General features: G+C 41.0%; 1 protein-coding gene across 6 annotated transcripts in view; it reads left to right on the forward strand.

Moving 5' to 3' along the window:
- Positions 1-19,986, forward strand: part of DPY19L3 (dpy-19 like C-mannosyltransferase 3) — a 79,398-nt gene that overhangs the window by 19,464 nt on the left and 39,948 nt on the right. For 5 of the 6 annotated variants that reach the window (XM_047789762.1, XM_047789758.1, XM_047789756.1 and 2 more), the window contains 3 exons: positions 8,535-8,625; positions 18,087-18,208; positions 18,797-18,942. In XM_047789762.1, coding sequence (XP_047645718.1) covers positions 8,535-8,625; positions 18,087-18,208; positions 18,797-18,942 — 359 coding nt within the window. The remainder of the gene's footprint in view (positions 1-8,534; positions 8,626-18,086; positions 18,209-18,796; positions 18,943-19,986) is intronic. The other variant, XM_047789761.1, reaches the window with a different exon arrangement.

Consider the following 19,986-nt stretch of genomic DNA (forward strand, 5'->3'; position numbering starts at 1 on the left):
AAATAACCCTGATTGTCCATCAGAGGATGAATGGGTTTAAAAAATGTGGTATAGCCACACAATGGAATATTATTCAGCAGTTTTGAAATGAGTTACTGATACATGCTAGAACATAAATGAAGCCTGATAACATGCTAAATGAAGAGAGCCAGGCACAGAAGGACACCTGTTTGGTGATTGTCTTTATATGAAATGTCCAGAAGAGGCCAATCTAAAGAGACAGAAAGTGGATTGTTGATTAGTGTTGGAGGGCATGTAGGGTTTACAGGGCGACAGCTCAGGGGTGTGGTGGGTCTTTTTAGAGTAATGGAAATGTTCTGAAATTGATTCTACTGATGGATTCTTAACTCTGTGAATAGGTAAAAGCCTTTGGGATTTCCTGTCATGGCTCAGCAGAAACAAATCTGACTGGCATCCATGAGGATGCAGGTTTGATCCCTGTCCTCGCTCAGTGGGTTAAGGATCTGGTGTTGCCGTGAGCTGTGGTGTAGGTCGCAGATGTGGTTTGGATGCCACGTTGCTGCGTCTGTGACTGGCTGGCAGCTGTAGCTCTGATTCGATCCTTATCCTGGGAACCTCCATATGCCACGGGTGCGAGCCTAAAAAGACTATATATATAGGGCATGCATACCTCTAAAACCAAATTCTGAGACCTCACCCATTAGGGAAACACTAGAATGATGGTATTCAGTAGACCTTTCCATTGGATGAAAAGTTATTTATCGGTGCTGTGGTAATACCTTAGCCATTATCCAGATATGCTCAGGAACTGAGGAACTGAATTTTTGGTTGTAATTAAATTAGGTCGGTACATGTGGCTGGAGGCAGCACAGCATTAAGAGCATATCCCAAGCCAAAGCCCATCCATTACTACTCCCATTATTTAGCATCGTTTTAGAGGTACCAGCAGCATAAGCATGACAAGAGGGAAAAGGTATAAAAATTGGAAAAGCAGTGGTAAGATTATTTGCAGACGATGTAATTATATACCTGGAAACCCCAAGAGAATCTGAAAAATTACTACAAGCAATAGGACAGTTCAGGACGTAGCAGGGTTTAAATAAAAAATTAAGTATACAGAAACCAAGATTTATTTTTAAATTTGTCAAATTGAAATTAATAAGGAAGGAAGACTTGAGATGTACCTTTTTAACAGGCACTGCCTGACAGGCCTGTAACACTTGGTTTCTCCACAGCTCTCCTTGTGACTGTTTTAACCTTTGCTTCCCTCTTCTTCCCCAGACCTTCCCCCGTCTTCACTGTCGAGCTGGTGACAATGCTTATGTTTCACCATGTAGGGAAGGAAAAAATTCTTTTTCCTTCTGTCCTCCTAGGTTCCCTGGGTGGAGTCCTGTACATTGAACTGACAAAAGACAGAGTAACATGAGAAAAGCATAGAGTTATTATTTTTTTTTTTTTATTTTCCCACTGTACAGCAAGGGGGTCAGGTTATCCTTACATGTATACATTACAATTACATTTTTCCCCCACCCTTTCTTCTGTTGCAACATGAGTATCTAGACAAAGTTCTCAATGCTATTCAGCAGGATCTCCTTGTAAATCTATTCTAAGTTGTGTCTGATAAGCCCAAGCTCCCGATCCCTTCCACTCCCTCCCCCTCCCATCAGGCAGCCACAAGTCTCTTCTCCAAGTCCATGATTTTCTTTTCTAAGGAGATGTTCATTTGTGCTGGATATTAGATTCCAGTTATAAGTGATATCATATGGTATTTTTCTTTGTCTTTCTGGCTCATTTCACTCAGGATGAGATTCTCTAGCTCCATCCATGTTGCTGCGAATGGCATGATGTCATTCGTTTTTATGGCTGAGTAGTATTCCATTGTGTATATATACCACATCTTCCGAATCCAATCCTCTGTCGATGGACATTTGGGTTGTTTCCATGTCTTGGCTATTGTGAATAGTGCTGCAATGAACATGCGGGTGCACGTGTCTCTTTTAAGTAGAGTTTTGTCCGGATAGATGCCCAAGAGTGGGATTGCGGGGTCATATGGAAGTTCTATGTATAGATTTCTAAGGTATCTCCAAACTGTTCTCCATAGTGGCTGTACCAGTTTACATTCCCACCAACAGTGCAGGAGGGTTCCCTTTTCTCCACAGCCCCTCCAGCACTTGTTATTTGTGGATTTATTAATGATGGCCATTCTGACTGGTGTGAGGTGATATCTCATGGTAGTTTTGATTTGCATTTCTCTTATAACCAGCGATGTTGAGCATTTTTTCATGTGTTTGTTGGCCATCTGTATATCTTCTTTGGAGAAATGTCTATTCAGGTCTTTTGCCCATTTTTCCATTGATTGATTGGCTTTTTTGCTGCTGGGTTGTATAAGTTGTTTATATATTCTAGAGATGAAGCCCTTGTCGGTTGCATCATTTGAAACTATTTTCTCCCATTCTGTAAGTTGTCTTTTTGTTTTCTTTTGGGTTTCCTTTGCTGTGCAAAAGCTTTTCAGTTTGATGAGGTCCCATGGGTTTATTTTTGCTCTAATTTCGATTGCGTTGGGAGACTGCCCTGAGAACATATTCATGATGTTGATGTCAGAGAGTGTTTTGCCTATGTTTTCTTCTAGGAGTTTGATGGTGTCCTGTCGTATATTTAAGTCTTTCAGCCATTTTGAGTTTATTTTTGTGCATGGTGTGAGGGTGTGTTCTGGTTTCATTGCTTTGCATGCAGCTGTCCAGGTTTCCCAGCAATGCTTGCTGAATAGACTTTCTTTTTCCCATTTGATGTTCTTGCCTCCCTTGTCGAAGATTAATTGACCATAGGTGTCAGGGTTTATTTCCAGGTTCTCTATTCTGTTCCATTGGTCTGTCTGAACTCCTTCATCTGAGAAGATAGAAGCAAGCTAAAGAGACCTTTCTCCTGCCTCCAGGTGTATCTTCCTGGAGCTGCGCATGTACCTGCCAACTTCTTATGTGGGTGTGAGAACTTACCCCCCTTCTTCTGCTGGACCACATCGCTCTAGCAGTAATTCTCTCTCTTGCTCTTTTTCCCATCCTCGGGGAAAGGTCTACTCTGTGCCCACCTTGTCTTGCAGCTGCTGTCCCATTTTCTGCTCACCTTAACACCAAAATTACCCCCAAAATTTGTCTGCTGGTAGTCTCTGTTCCTCTCTTCACATTCTCTCTTTCTCCCTCCCCCTCCCTCTCTTTCTCCCTCTCTCTCTCTCACTGACTCCAGCCAGGCTTCCCCCATGGCACAGCTCCTAAAAAGATTGGGTTAAAGTCACAGATGACCCTCAAGTTACTAAATTTAGTGGTCACTTCTCAGTCCTCATTTTACTTGCCCTATTAGCGTTTGTTCTTGGCTCCAGTACACACGCTCTCCTGGGTTTCTTCCTGCCTTTCCAGTGGATCCTTTGGCTCCTTTACAGGCCACTCCTCAGCCTCCAGAGTGACCTCTTATTGGCAGAGAACCCCAAGAATTAGCTCCTGTGTTTTTCTGTCCACCCTCACTTCCAAGAACAGTCTGTCTGTAGCTTTAAACACCCTCTCTCCCCTGCTCAGACCCCCCTGCCTGAACTCATATCGAGTAGATGCACTACTAAACCAGCTGCGTTTGGATGTTGCTGGGCATTTCAGACTTAACAGGTTCAAACTCAGACAGCTGACCTTTCCTGCCTTCAGATGTTTCTCCTTCAGTCCCCCTCTCTGTCAATTGCATCTTCATCCTTCAGAGGGTCAGGATTTCTGTTCTCTCCAAACCCACATTAAATCCTTGAGGAAGTCCCATCCATTTTCTTCAGGCAGTGTCTAGCATCCTATGGCCTCTCGCAGCTTCCGCCTGCTCTGTCCAGATCGCTTCAGCCGCCTGCCCCCTTCCTGGTTTCCCGGCTTTGCCCCTGCGCCCTGGAGTCTATTCTCCACCCCGAAGCCAGTGCTCTTCTTTCAAATGTACGGCAGTGTGTGTCTTCAAAACTCTTCTCTTTCAAACTCAGCCACGTCTAAAACCAAACTCCTGACCTCCCCACCTCCCTGAACTTACACCTTCTGGTTCCGAGTACAAGCCCAGCATCCTTGTGCCCCAGGACTCAGCTAACCCCACGTTACGCCCCCTGCGTCTGCCCCTATAGCCTCTCTGCCATTTCTGCCCCTTCTTTGTTCCCTCCTCTCAAACCACACTGCCATCCTTGCTGTTCTCTAGGGTGTATGTGGGCCGTTGTGTCTTATGGACAGGTGCTCCCCTCACTGTCTTACCTCTTCCAGTCTGTGGTCGGTGTCACTACCGCGGTGAGGCCTTCCCTGCCCACCTCCCAGAGCACACCACCCCCCTTCCCTCCCTATCCCTCTTCTCTGCTTTCCTTTTTATATTTCACTTGTGTATTTGTTTTCTTTTGCTGTAGATCATAAATTCCATGCAGAGATTTGTCTCTTTGGTTCTCCACTGAATCTTCCAGCAAAAGAATGCTTGTCAGTTGGTGGTCGGTACATTTTATTGAATGAACAAATGGCTGGCTGGATGGATGAGGAAGATAGTTTGGAGAAGGAAGAGACCAATTAGCACACAATTCAGTGGGGAGGCTAGTTCAGGGAAAAGGCTATTCACTCCTAATTGCTACCTGTTTATCCTTGAATAGTCAATTTTCCTTTTTAAAAAAATGCATTCTTCTTTCTCATTGAAACTGAAACTCCTTGGGATCTAGGACTGAATTCTTAACACCTTTTCGTTTCCCCAGCAAATAAATGTTCAGTGTTAACAAAAGGTAATTCTCATTTGGCTAAAAGTACTGAAGTCACTCAGTTGTTTTTGTCTTTTTTCCCCTCATGGTAGCATTGTCTCTTCTTTGTTATCATAGAGCTTGCACATCTTCCCACTGACTGCTCCTGCAAAGCAAGGAGTCTTTGGAAGGAATAGGGTTAATCCACCCAGTGGTTACTGGTAGAACCATGACTAGTGAGTGCTTCACCGTGAGCCTCGTGCTGTCAGTTCAAACAATAGTCCAACCTAGTCTCAGACACGGCTTTAATCAACTCTGGGGCAAGAATCATTCCATCCTAACAGATGGACATTTAACCAGACAATAAACCGTGTATGTGCCTTAAATGTGTTTGCTGAGGGCATGATTCCCTGTACAGAACTTTAAGAACAGCTGTCCTATTACGAGCTCCTGCTTCTTGGTGAGATGACTTGTTAACCAAAGTCAGAAAGATAACATTTGTCTTTAATGTAATCTTTACTTTTTTTTTTTGTCTTTTTGCCATTTCTTGGGCCGCTCCCGTGGCATATGGAGGTTCCCAGGCTAGGGGTCTAATCAGAGCTGTAGCCACCAACCTACACCAGAGCCCCAGCAACTCGGGATCCGAGCCACGTCTGCGACCAACACCGGATTGTTAACCCACTGAGCAAGGGCAGGGATCGAACCCGAAACCTCATGGTTCCTAGTTGGATTCGTTAACCACTGTGCCACTACGGGAACTCCTGTAATCTCTAATATTAATGCTATCTTTAATGTTCTTCTTTGCAGTGGTGTCCCCATTACCAGCAGCCTACTTATTGGGGGAGCAGCTTTTATAAGCAAGTTATTTACATAAATACTTACTAATTTTTTTAAAACTAATGATACGGTTCTTTTGCAAATTTGGTGTCATTTGTCTAAAAGGGCTTATTATTTTTGTGTGTGTTGCCAGGCGATGGGAATCATTAATTGTGAGCTGTCATTTTTTTTTTCTTGATGCTTATTTCTTTTTAGCACTTTTGTTAAATTACTATCTAAACTACTGCTTAAATGGTTTTAGCTGTACGGTTCCTTAAAAATATAATTCTTCTGTCTTTCCCCTCTTTTTCTGTCACTTTCAGAGATCATGTTCCCATTCTCAACATTGCTTTTCCTTGGGACCTATGCAAATTAAAATACCGGAGTATTTGTTCATTTTGCATTCTTTAGAGGGTAACTTCTTTTGGTGCACATTTTCATTGGCACAATCCACCAGGCAAAGTATAAATTGCTGTAAAACTGGAAAAGTGTTTGAATGAGTCAAGCAGATGTTCTCTTAGCATGAAGCAGATGTAAAACTTGCAAGTGTCTGTCTAATAAAGTATAGCATTTGGTTCTCTACAGCTGGTGCCAGGATTACCAATTAATCATGTTGAAATGCATTTTTATTAAGCAGGATCCCCTCTGTTCTTTACACATCTCCTGGGTTAAGGAGAGAGAGATGGGGCACACAAGTAGCTTTCTGCTTTTAGTACTTTGAGCAGTGTTTTTTTTTTCTTTCCCCCCATCTTTATGAAGTCAGTCTTGGCTTTCATTCTTAGAACTGTGTTGAATAGGCAGCCCCCACCATGTGAGTGAATGCCTGAGTTCTCCACTTTGGTTTGGGCATGTGAATTTGATGTTAAAATATTTAGTCAAAGGCAGCCATACTTTGAACACTTTAAGGCAGCGGGACAGAAGGAAAGGAATGTAATTAAATGTCATTTTTTTTTTCTTGTTTGTGTGGACAAAGCTAATGTTTGCTTAGTTAACGTCATACAGCTTCTGTGGTTACTTGACCAAGGAGGTTGAACATTCTAGAAACAGGGGATACCAATTTAGTTTTATGTTATCACAACGAATGAAGCAGTTTTCCCAGAGTGTAAAGGTGAATGGATTAAGACAGCTGATGAGAAGCGTTGTCTTTACTGCTATGAAAGATACAACACAAATCAGTAGCAAATGTAAAAGCTAAAAGAGCTACGTCATTTTCTATTGGCCTTTTTATAAAGCAAGTGTGTTAATGAAATTAAATTTCGGAATTCGATGGGCCTTTTTTTTATGTTTGATTTCCCAAGGATAAATTTGTTTTCTGAGTGGAAGCTCATTATATAAGAAGGTTCGCTACTCTATCCCTCTTCTTGCTTTTTTAAAAAAGATTTAATGATGAAACATAATAGTTTGTTTCAAGGTCAATACGTGGATGTTTATACTCTGAATTGAGTATTTCTTCAGTGCTGTAGTCATGAATTGATTTATTATATTTTTTTAAATTGTCTGAGAAATATTTCTTTAAGTATCTAAAGAGTAGAAGGAAATATATTAAAATCATTTCCACGTCTGAGGATAAACAGCATGAGTGGGTCTTTTTGTTTTTTCAGTCATGCCTGCTGCATATGGAAGTTCCCAGGCCAGGGGAGGGATCGAACCCGAGCTGCTGCATGGACAACACAGGATCCTTAACCTGCTGCACCACAAGAGAACTCCCATGAGTGGTTCTTTTAATGAAATGTTTATTACTATTTGAAAAATATTTGGAGGAAGGGGAAAACAAAGATGTGTTAAAAATAGAGTTCCCATTGTGGCTCAGCAGTAACGAACCTGACTAGTATCCACGACGATGCGGGTTTGATCCCTGACCATGCTCAATGGGCTAGGGATCTGGTGTTGCCCTGAGCTGTAGTGTAGGCCTGCAGCTATAGCTCCAATTTGACCCCTATCCTGGAAACTTGCATATGCCGAACCTGTAGCCCTAAAAATGACAAAAAAAGAAATGCTAAAGGAAGTTTATTATCTGCTAGAAAGTAAGATGTTCAATGTTTACCATCTCCCTCGAGTAAAGTTAGTTGGGTTCGTGGATATGGATCTGCTATAATAGGAAAAAACTTAGATGTCAGTACATTTTAGACAATGTGTTGTGAGTTTTAGAACATGGTTTTTTGAACACTGGTCTAAAAGAATCTATAATGACATAGGTTATAATTTTATGTTCATTAAACTGTTATATACGTGTATCTATAGATACACACATACACATAATATATAGGACCTAAGAGTATTAATAGGGTTATTCCGGAAAGTCTTCCTCATGCTCATTACCAGTTGTCTCTATATTCTATCTTATTGGATTTAAATTTTAGATTTCATAAAAGCATTTTATAGCCGAATTGACTAATAACTTCCTTTAGTTTTCAGTTCTTATAAAATGAGTATGTGAAAGCAGTTTAATATTCCCTGTTTCCGTTTTCCTATATGAACATCTTCCCACCAAGTTTCCACTTGTCAAAGTAACATGCTCGTGTGGAAGGTGTGTCCCATTTTGCTAAGAATACTTGTGCTCTTAGAATAAAAGGAAAATTATTAATCATATAAAATGTTAGCTTTTAGGCAGGTGTCTAGTGCAATTATAGTTGTTTTTATTTGAGAGTTATTTTTTTTAATACTCGTTGCTCTTTTGTATCTTATTACATAAGAATTGTGCTAATTTTTTTAAGGTTTTAACTTGAAGGGGATAAAAGAAAAATGTTAACTGAAGCATCAACTTAAATGGAGCTAGTTGTCTCCATTTTAGAAAAACGATTTGTTATAGAAAATCTTAAACATCCACAAACATAGAATAGTAAAATAAATCCCCATGATATACACCCAGCATCCATAATGATCAGCCTTCTATTGTTTTTATTTGCCATGATTCTTTAAGGCTATATTTTTGGAGTTTCTCTTTTTTTCTGTTTAAGTTGTAGTTCTGTATCCTGTTTCCACAATAGCTGTTTAAACAAATCTAGGTCATGTAAACCCAGTAGACCTAACTTTGTTTCAGGAAGTGGAGCGAGAAATCTCATTCAGAACAGAATGTGGACTGTATTACTCCTACTACAAGCAGATGTTGCAGGCTCCAACTCTCATGCAAGGTAATTACAACTAATAGTTTTATTTGGGCCTACTGCATTCTTTTCAGTATTTCAGCCAAAACATAACTTTTGCACTAAGATATTTTAAATGCTTTTAAGAACTTGTGTAGATTTCTCCTTGGCGACATAATCAATCCATGGAAATGTTTTGCCCCGGCAGAAGTTACATAATGTTTTATGTAATTCTTGTCTCCTTGCTTCTCAGCTCTACTCCATCCTAAATTATCTGTATGCTGGTTGTACTGTTGATTTCTTTTTCATGATCATTTTGAAAGAGCTCTTTGTAGGTAAAAGGAGTATTGTCTAAAAGCAGGAGGCATTTTGGTAAAACAGATGAGAGTGGCAGTTGTCCTTTTTGTTCCCAGGGCCCCCACTCAGGCCTTGATTTTGCCATGATCATTTCCCCACATTTTCATGCTTCCTAAGTGGTTTGGACCTCATTCTCTTTACCTTTACTCCACCTAATGGAAACCGCCACAGGGAGCATCTCCCACTTAACATATGCTCGACATGCTTAACCTGGGTGCACACAACAGAGAATTGCCCTTTTCTAGGCTGTGTTTGGGTTCAGGCATATTTTTGGCAAGAATTCTTCATGGGTGATGTTCTAATTGTATCACAATAGGAGACATGAAATTTTGGTTGCCTTTCTTTTTGTGCCATAAAAGTTCATCATTTGGTTTCTGTGTAGATAGTTGCCTTCACACATAATAATAATAAGGTTAATTATCCACCAACCCTTCACTTAAAGGGTTTTAGCAGCCGTTGATGATTATTTCTCATATCCTCATTTCAGTAGAGTTACAAAAGTGACTCTCATTTGTCCTATATTAATTAGCTGGAACTCTGTTAGATGGAAAAGCTTTTTATCATCAGCTATTTGATTAGCCTGAGGTACAGTTTATTAAAACAGGAAGGATAAGTATTGATTTTTTTTCTCCATACAGTTGATCCTTGTTATTCATGGATTCCATATTTGCAACTCCACCTACTCACTGAAATTTAGTTGTAACTTCAGAATCAGTCTTTATGGGACTTTCACAGTCATTCCCAGGCGTGTGCAGAGCAGGGGAAATTTTCAGTTGCCAGACATGTATGTTCCCAGCTGAGTTTGAACAGCTGATGCCATCTTGTGTCAGCTCTCAGACTACAGAGTCCTTTTCACAGTCTGTCTAGTTCCAGGTTTTGTTTTGTTTTTTTCCAGATGTGTATTATTTATTTATTACTCAGTGAATTTATCACATCTGTAGTTGTATAATGATCATCATAATCCAATTTCACAGGATTTCCATCCCACAACCCAAGCACATCTCCCCACCTCCCAAACTGTCTCCTCTGGAGACCATAAGTTTTTCAGTGTCTGTGAGTCAGCATCTGTTCTGCAAAGAAGTTCAGTCTGTCCTTTTTTCAGATTCCATATGTCAGTGAAAGCATTTGATGTTGGTATTTCATTGTATGGCTGACTTCACTCAGCATGATAATTTCTAGGTCCATCCATGTTGCTAAAAATGCTGGTGTTTCGTTCCTTTTAATGGTTGAGTAATATTCCATTGTGTATATATACCACATCTTCTTGATCCACTCCTCTGTCAGTGGACATTTAGGTTGTTTCCATGTCTTGGCCATTGTATACAGTGCTGCAATGACCATCAGAGTACATGTGTCTTTTCGAGTCATGGTTTTCTCTGGATAGATGCCCAGGGGTGGGATCAAATGGTAGTTCTATGTTTAATTTTCTGAGGCATCTCCATACTGCGTTCCACAGTGGTTGCACCAATTTACAATCCCACCAACAGTGTAATAGGGTTCCTTTTTCTCCACACCCTCTCCAGCACTTCTTGTTTGTAGACTTTTGGATGATGGCCATTCTGGCTGGTGTAAGGTGGTACCTCATAGTGGGTTTTGATCTGCAGTTCTCCAGGAATGAGTGATGTTGAACATCTTTTCATGTGTTTTTTGACCATCTGTATGTCTTCTTTGGAGAACTGTCTGTTTAGGTCTTCTGCCCCTTTTTTGATGGGGTTGTTTTTTTGGTATGGAGCTGCAGGAGGTGTTTATAAATTTTGGAGATGAATCCCTTGTCAGTTGATTCATTTGTAAAGATTATCTCCTGCGCTGTGGGTTGTCTTTTCGTTTTGTTTAGGGTTTCCTTTGCTGTGCAGAAACTTTTGAGTTTGATTAGGTCCCATTTGCCTATTTTTGTTTTTACTGTCATGACTCTCAGAGGTGGATCTGAGAAGATGTTGCTGTGGTTTACGTCAGAGAGTGTTTGGCCTATGTTTTCCTCTGAGAGTGTGATAGTGTCTGGTCTTATATCTAGGTCTTTAATCCATTTGGAGTCTCTTTTTGTGTATGGTGTCAGGGAGTGATCTAATTTCATTCTTTTCCATGTGGCTGTCCAGTTTTCCCAGCACCACTTATTGAACAAGCTGTCTTTTCTCCATTGTATATTCTTGCGTCCTTTGTCACAGATGAGTTGGCTGTAGGTGCGTGGGTTCAGTTCTGGGCTTTCTGTCCTGTTCCACTGATCTCTATTTCTGTCTTTGTGCCAGTACCATACGTTTTTGATGATTGTTGCTTTGTAGTATAGTCAGAAGTCCGGGAGCCTGATTCCTCCAGCTCCATTTTTCTTTTTCAGGATGTTTTTGGCTATTCTGGGTCTTTTGTGCTTGCAAACAAACTTTAAAATATTTTGTTTGAGTTCTGTGAAAAATGTCCTTGGTAATTTGATAGGGATTGCCTTGGGTAGTATAGTCATTTTGATAATATTAACTCTTCCAATCCAAGAGCATGGGGTATGTCTTTCCATCTATTTGTGTCATCTTTGATTTCTTTTATCAGTGTCTTACAGTTTTCAGAGCATAGGTCTTTTGTCTCTTTAGGTAGGTTTACCCCTAGGTATTTTATTCTTTTGGATGCGATGGTAAACGGGATTGCTTCCCTAATTTCTCTTTCTGATCTTTCATTGTTAGTGTATAGAAATGCTGTCGATTTCTGTGTATTAAATTTGTATCCTGAGACTTTGCCAAATTCATGGATGAGCTCTAACAGTTTTCTGGTAGTCTTTAGGATTCTCTAGGTATAGTATCATGTCATCTGCAAATAGTGATAGTTTCTAGTTCCATGGGTTTTTTTGCATATTTGTGCTTTTGCCTTTTTTTTTTTTTTTTTTTTTTTTTTTTTTAGTATCGCAGGTTGGCATATGGAATTTCCTGGATTAAGGGTCGAATTGGAGCTGCTGCTGCTGGCTTATGCCACAGCCACAGCAACTCCAGATCCAAGCCGTGTTTGCGAGCTACACCACAGCTCACGGCAATGCTGGGTCCTTAAACCCACTGAGCGAGGCCAGGGATCAAAACCACATCCTCATGGATACTAGTTGGGTTCATTTCCGCTGAGCCACAATGGGAACTCTGATTTTGCTGTTTAAAGTGGCCCCCAAACATAGTGCTGAAGTTCTGCCTAGTCTTCCTAAGTGCACGAAGGCCATGGCGAAGGCATACAGAGAGAAGTTTTGTTCAGGCATCAGTTGGCCAAGAGTTAAATGTTAATGAGTCAACAAAACTCATTAATTAAGTTCATGTGTTGATGAGCTGATAAAAATGCATGACCTGAGGCTTGTAGGAACCTTACCCTAGTTCAGTATTGCTAGTACAATTTTCACTGCAATTTTACAGAACATACCTATGGTGAATAATGAGAATCCACTGTTTTTTACCAGCTCTCAAAATTATGAGTGGTTTCTCTAGCATTCACTAAAGCAGTGGTTCTTACTGCTTTAAGAACCGCTTAAAGCAGTTATATCCCCTGGAATGTCCAGAGAGTTTTGACTGTCACAGCTTGGTGGCGGGTGTGTGGGAGTGTGCTATTGGAATTTAATGAGGGCAGAGATGCTGCCAAATGTCTTGCGTGCTCCGGGCAGTACCCCCACCCCACCCCCAGAGAATTATCGGGATCAGAATGTCAAAATACCAATGGTGTTGAAATTGAGAAACTCTGCTTTAAAGGTGAATAGTGAGTATGTTCTTTCTAAGTATCACTAAACTCGTGCTTGATTGGTTTCAGTTTATTTAAGTCCTTTGTTAAGGTTATTCTTTTAGAAAGAATATATAAAATATATAAAAAGGTAGAGTGGATCCTCTAATGGATTAACACTTATATACCACCCAACTACAAGGTTACCAACTCATGACCAATATTGTTTCCTCTCTGCCCCTATCCTTAACTGGGATTATTTTATTTTCAGATAACTCCAAGACATCATATTGCTTCACCTCTAAATATATCAGTATATTTCTGTAAAGTATGGCAACTCCCTTTTATAAACATAACCGTGTTATCCTGATCACAATTAAGAAATTACTTAATGGAGTTCCTGTCGTGGCTTAGATCCCAACTAGCATCCATGAGGATGTAGGTTCGATTCCCTGGCCTTGCTCAGTGGGTTAAGGATCCTGCGTTGCCGTGAACTGTGGTGTAGGTCACAGATGTGGCTTGGATCCCATGTTGCTGTGGCTCTGGTGTAGGCTGGCAGCTACAGCTCTGATTGGACCCCTAGCCTGGGAACCTCCATATGCCGCAGGTGTGGCCCTAAAAAGACAAAAAGACCAAAAAAAAAAAAAAAAAAGAAAGAAAGAAAGAAAAAGAAAAGAAAAGAAAGAAAGAAAAGCACTTAATGGAGCTCCCATTGTGGCACAGTGGGATTGGCAGTGTCTTGGGAGCATTGGGATGAGGGCTGGATCCCCAGCCAGGCATTGCAGCTTCAGCTTAGGTCAAGTCTGCAGCTCAGATCTGATCCCTTGCCCGGAAGCTCCCTACACTGTGGGGCAGCCAAAAATGAAGAAAGAAAAAATATTACTTAATGTCACATATCCACTTGGTATTCTTATTTTCCTGATTGTCTTATAGATTTTTAATGTAGTTCTTGGGATCCAATAAAGCTCATACACTGTAGTTATTTGCTGTGTCTCTTTGTTGCTTTTAATCTGTGGATTTCTTTCCATCTTTTTTCCTTGTAATTCTTTGTTGAAAACACTGACTGCTTTGTCTGAGAGCTTTCCACTTTCTGGATTTTGCTGGAGCCCCACTGGTGCCATTCAGTGTTTTCTCTGCTGCCTGAATTCCTTCTTAATTGGCAGTTAGATGTAGAGATTTGCTCAGATTATCAGTTCTGCTTTTTGGCAAGAGTACTTCCCAGGTGGTAGTGTATACTTCCGCCTCACGGTGTACATAATGCACTTAAGCCCTTTCTCTTTTGGGATGAAGACTAATCCATCCATTAGCCTCTCAATTAGCCTTTCACCTAATGGTTTATTACCACTGATGATCATTACCTAAATCTGTTAGTTGCATAAGGACTATAACATGGTGATATTCTAGTTCTGCAGTTCCTTCCATCATTATCAGGTGGAATTCTCCACTAAAGAAATGGTTTCTCGGAGTTCCCATCGTGGCGCAGCAGAAACGAATCCAACTAGGAACTTGGATGTGGCTTCTATCCCTGGCCTCACTCAGTGGGTTAAAGAACCGGCGTTGCCCTGAGCTGTGGTATAGGTCACGGACACGGCTCAGATCTGGCATTGCTGTGGCTCTGGCATAGGCTGGCGGCCACAGCTCGGATTAGACCCCTAGCCTGGGAACCTCCATATGCCGCGGGCGCGGCCCCAGAAAAGACAAAAAGACAAAAAAGAATAATAATAATAATAGTAATAAAGAAAATCATTTCTCATCAACTATGTGGCAGTCCAGAATTTCAGTTCCTAAAAGAAAGGTGGGGTAAGTATCGATCATCTCTCTGTTTTAGAATGAGATACCTCTCTAGCATCATAAAAGCTTTGCTTTTTAAATATCATCATAAATGCATGGATTACTAACCTCTTTGATGTGTTTCAATCTTTTGCATTCTTCTTCTTCTTCTTTTTTTTTTTTTTTTTTTGCTTTTTAGGGCTACACCAGAGTCATATGGAAGTTCCCAGGCTAGGGATTGAATTGGAACTATAACTGCTGACCTACACCATAGCCACAGCAACATGGGGTCCAAGCCTCGTCTGCAGTCTACACCACATCTTAGGGCAATGCCGGATTCTTAGCCCACTCGCCGAGGCCAGGGATCGAACCTGCATCCTCATGGTTACTAGTTGAATTTTTTCCCACTGCGCCACAACTGGGAACTCCGAATTATTCTTCTTATGTCAAATTGTCCAACCTTTGGCCACTGGGATGCCCTTCAGATCAGCTGCTGTCTTTTTGTTGTGTTTCTTTTCTTTTCTTTTCTTTTCTTTTTTGCTCCATCCACAGCATAGAAATTTCTGGCCCAGAAGTTGAACCTGCACCATAATTGTGGCCTGTGCCACAGCTGTGGCAACATCGATTCCTTAACCCGCTGCACCACAAGGGAACTTCTCAGCTGCTATCTTTTTGACATGACCCAGTAGTCTTTGAAAACGTCCTTGTTTTTTGTGGTGAAAAGATGTTTCAAGCCAATTTTGTATTTCCTACCCCTGACTTAGAATTGCTGTTTCTCCATGGGGCCCCACTTCTCTTTCCTGGCTGTTTGGAGACCACAAACTGGGTACTAGAGGCACTTGTTGTTACTAGGTTGGTCCTTGTTTCCAGACCTTTTTAATGAGCAGAGCTAGGAAATGTGATTTTTTTCCCCCCAAGAGAAAATATAAATATAGCTATTTTTAATTCAAAATGAGGATAACAAGCTTTTTACTTTCTTGACTTTATATTTGTATCCTTTTGTTTAAGTTGAAAATGTTGCTTCTTATGACATCAGCATCACTTATTTCTTTCATGCTACTGTCTATAACACTTTGAAGGTAGTAGCAGTGGTAATATTGCTACTAAAAGTATGATTGTCCTAGGGTATTACCTACTAGAGACTTAACAGACACATTCCTCTATTCCCAGGAATGCTGGAAAGAGTTCTTTTTGTGTAAACAAGCTACCAACTCAGTAGGTTTATTTGTTTTATCTTGCTTTTGGTTTTCAGGAATTTCGTTGTAAAAAAATTCTTATACTTTTTTTTTTTTTTTTTACTTATTTAAAGTTTACATGGTTCCAAAGTCAAGACTATAAAACAGGGAGCATTCAGGAGCGTCTCCCTCGATCCCTGTTCCCTCCACCCTGTTTCTTTCCTCACCCTTTCGGTAACTATTTTTATTAGTTTTTGGTTTATTCCTCTACAGGTAATATTTTCAATATAAATAAATACTTTATTCACATTTCCCCCTTTATTACAGAAAGTCCCTGCTTACTCTATACACTGTTCTCTTTTTTGCTTTTTTCACTTAACCGAAATCTTTTTTTTTCTTCTTGGTCTTTTTAGGGCGGCACCTGCAGCATGTGGAGGTTCCCAGGCTAGGGGTCCAATCAGAGCTGTAGCTGCTGGCCTCCGCCACAGCCACAGCAACATGAGATCCAAGCTGCATCTGTGACCTACACCACAGCTCACAGATCCTTAACCCACTGAGGGAGGCCAGGGATCAAACCTGCGTCCTCATGGATGCGAGTCAGTCATTTCTGCCAAGCTGTGACGAGAACTCCTTAACTGAAATCTTGATCACTGCAGAGTGTAGTGATATTCCTTCTTTGTTTATTTATTTATTTGCAGTTATGTAGTTCTCCTTTTTGTGGGTAACCAAACTTGATCCAAGTAGCCTTCTTGTCTTTGTCAGCTCAGGCTGCCGTAACAAACTACCCTAGACTGGGTGTCTTGAAAAACAGAAACTTACTCTCTCCCAGTTCTGAAGGCTGGAAGTCTGAGATCAGCGTGGCAGCGTGGCGTGGTTCTAGTGCAGGCTCTCTTCCTGGCTTGCAGATGGCCTCTCTTCGAGTCCCCCCAGGGAGGACAGAGAGCAAGCTCTCCGTTGTCTCTCCTGAGAGGCGCTCTAATCCCATCAGGAGGGCCCCCTTTTATGACCTCTGTCTCTACCTCATTACCTCCCAGAGGCCTCATCTTCAAATGCCATCACACTGGGGGACTTAGGGCTTCAACAGGAATTTAGGGAGCCCACAAACACGAAGCCGTAACACTCCTCTATTAGCCTAGTAGGACTGCCGTGACAACAGTCCAGGGGCTGACACAGTACAAATTTATTTTTTTTTCAGTTCTGGAGGTCAGAAGTCAACCATCAAGGTACTGTGGGAGTTGGTTTCTGGCAAAGCCTCTTTCTGGCTTTGTAGATGGCCACCTTCTTGCTATGTCCTTACATGGCCTTCCTCTGCGTGTGTATGCACACAGAGAGCCAGCCCTCTGTTGTCAGTTTGTTCCTCTTCTTCTAAGTACACCTGTCCTATCAGAATAAGGCCCCATCCTGCAACCTCACTTAACCTTTGTTACCTCCTTAAAAGCCCTATCCAAATGCAGACACACTGGGATTAGGGCTTCAACACAGGAATTTGAGAGAACCCCGTTCAGTCCCAAATACCTCTTATTGATGGACTTTTGGGTTGTTTCTGATCTTTTGCTTTTACAGGTGGCACTGCATGAATGACCTTGTACCTGTGTCATTTTGTCTTTTTGCCAGTCTGTCTTTGGAACCTATTCCTAGACGTGGGCTTCCTGCTGTCAGAGAGTCAGTGCACATGTCATTTGGCTGGGCATTGCCCACTTCTCCTCCATAGGGATAATACCCTTGTGCATTCCCAACCATCGTTTATGAAAGGGCCTTACAGCCTCACCAACAGAGTATGCTGTCACACTCCTTGATTTTTTTCCCCAAGCTGATAGCTAAGAAATGGTACCTCAGTGTAGTTTTCATTTGCAGCTCCAGCAGGAGTGACGTAGAGCCTCTTATCATCTGCGTGAAGACGGTGTGCGTGTTTTCTTCTGTGAACCATCTAGTCATACCTTCTGTTAGTTGGTCAGCTTGGTTGCAGTAGTAAATGACCTCAATCTAGCAATGGAATTCTATTTAACCACAGATTCATTTCTCGCTTTTATTGTCCAGCCCCTATGCAGAACACGTTATTACGGCTGAGAGAAAGAGCAAGATTGCTGGTGGAAACATGCACTGTCTCTTAAAGATTCTGCTCAGATGTGATATGTGTCACATCCGCTCACTTGCTGTTGGTCAGAGCAAGTCAGATGGCCAGACCCATCCCCAGGGAGTGGTGGGGGGCGGGGCGGCGGGGCTTCAAATGCTCTCCCAAAGGAGGTACCACAGGTCTCATTGGCAGGAAGGCAGGGTGGGGAAATATAAAACCCTCTTGTTCACATTTCTGTAGAAGAACCATGTGGCTCTTCTGTTTTATCACCAAAGTTATGTAAACATGTAAATCATGTCCCTCTAATATACAGTAAGCTCCTTAGGGGCAGGGCTGTTTTTTGCTTACTGTTATATCCCCAATGCCTAGCACATTCTCTGGCATATTCTAAAGAGTCCTTGAATGGTTTTGAACAAATAATTGTAATTGTAATTATTTTTTCCTGACTTTTCAAATATCAATCTTAGGTTTTCATGGCTTAATATATGATAACAAAACCGAATCTATGAGGACAATTAACCTCCTTCAACGAATGAATATTTACCAAGAGGTTTTTCTCGGTATTTTATATAGAGTTCTACCCATACAGGTATGTTGCATTCTGTGACAATGAATTTAATATCAGATGAAAGTCAGAGTCTGCCATTTTAAGTTGAACGTTTCACATGTTTTTTCTTATCTTCAGCTGGCTTCGTAAAAACAGTATCCTAACTTTCCCTATACATATTGTGAATTTTGCTTTTTATTTATCTTTTCTAAGGTATTTTTTGCATACAGATGCTTCCAGGCTAATAAGCATGCAGTCTAGAAGCTGATACATATTTTCATTTGGAAATACAGAATTACTACTCATTTGTCTTTGAAATTTAAAAAAAAAACCAAAACCTGGAAAACTAGCAAATCACTAGCAAATCTCACATGAATAAGGTAACAATGAGGTGTAAAACTCATCTGAAAAATGAAGCGGAGAACTGAAGACTCCCTTCCCTCCTCTCCTCTTGATAGTAAGAAGAAAGGCTGCCACCCCATTTACATGGGAAGGAGTAATATAGGCTTATTTCTTGAAATTAATGCCCAGTTTCTGAATATTAAATTTCTACTGTCGTATTTTTTAAATTGCAATGAGAAGGAGTAAGGCTTCTCTAAGAGACCTTTTTTTTATTGTTCTCTTTTACAGAAATATTTAGAGCCAGTTTATTTTTATATTTACACCTTATTTGGACTCCAAGCAATCTATGTCACAGCTCTTTATATAACCAGCTGGCTCCTGAGTGGTACGTGGCTATCAGGACTATTAGCAGCTTTCTGGTATGTCACCAATAGGTGAGTTGGAGTCCGTACTCCTTTCTCCCTTTCTAAAATGTAAGTTGGAGGAGTTCCCACTGTGGCTCAGTGGGTTAAGAATCAGACTGCAGGAGTTCCCGTCGTGGTGCAGTGGTTAACGAATCCGACTAGGAACCATGAGGTTGCGGGTTCGGTCCCTGCCCTTGCTCAGTGGGTTAAGGATCCGGCGTTGCCGTGAGCTGTGGTGTAGGTTGCAGACACGGCTCGGATCCCGCGTTGCTGTGGCTCTGGCGTAGGCCGGTGGCTACAGCTCCAACTGGACCCCTAGCCTGGGAATCTCCATATGCCGTGGGAGCAGCCCAAGAAATAGCAAAAAGAGAAAAAATTAATTAATTAATTAATTAAATTAAAAAAAAAAAAAGAATCAGATTGCAGAGTCTTGGGTCACTGTGGAGGCACGGGTTTAGTTCCTAGCCTGGCACAGTAGTAGGCTAAGGATCCAGCATTGCCACAGCTCTGGTGTAGGTCACAGCTGCAGCTCGGATTCAGTCCCTGGCCTGGAAACTTACATATGCCGGGGTGTAACCAAAAAAAAAAAAAAATTTCAAACAAACAAACAATAAAATAAAATGTAAATTAAAGTGAAGTTATTTCATTTCCAGTTTAAAGAAAGTTGTTTGGCCACATTTGTATGGGAATATTTTTTCTTTGGAATACCTAGCGGAATGTGTCTCATTTAGTAAGGTAGAGAGTCCTACTTATATATATTGACAGCTTAGGAACAAAACACTGAATTGTAAATCAAGAGAATTATCCGTGCTGTTGCCAGCTTGCTGTGCCACATATCTTATCTCTTAAAAGATTTAATAATATCTTTTTTCCCCAGCCTTTGTAGGATTATATGCAGCCCATAATTAGCAAAGCAGAAAGCACTGTACAAATCAAGGAAGCTCTTATATTATTAAATTAATATCTATTAATTTCTCAATATCAGAATATTATGAAATAACACTTTTTAAAAATATTCAAAATATATTGAATTATTGCTTAACCTATAGAAACAACACCAATATTCAGTAGCAG

This window comes from Phacochoerus africanus, chromosome 8, assembly GCF_016906955.1.
Source record: "Phacochoerus africanus isolate WHEZ1 chromosome 8, ROS_Pafr_v1, whole genome shotgun sequence".
In the NCBI taxonomy this organism is placed as follows: Eukaryota; Metazoa; Chordata; class Mammalia; order Artiodactyla; family Suidae; genus Phacochoerus; species Phacochoerus africanus.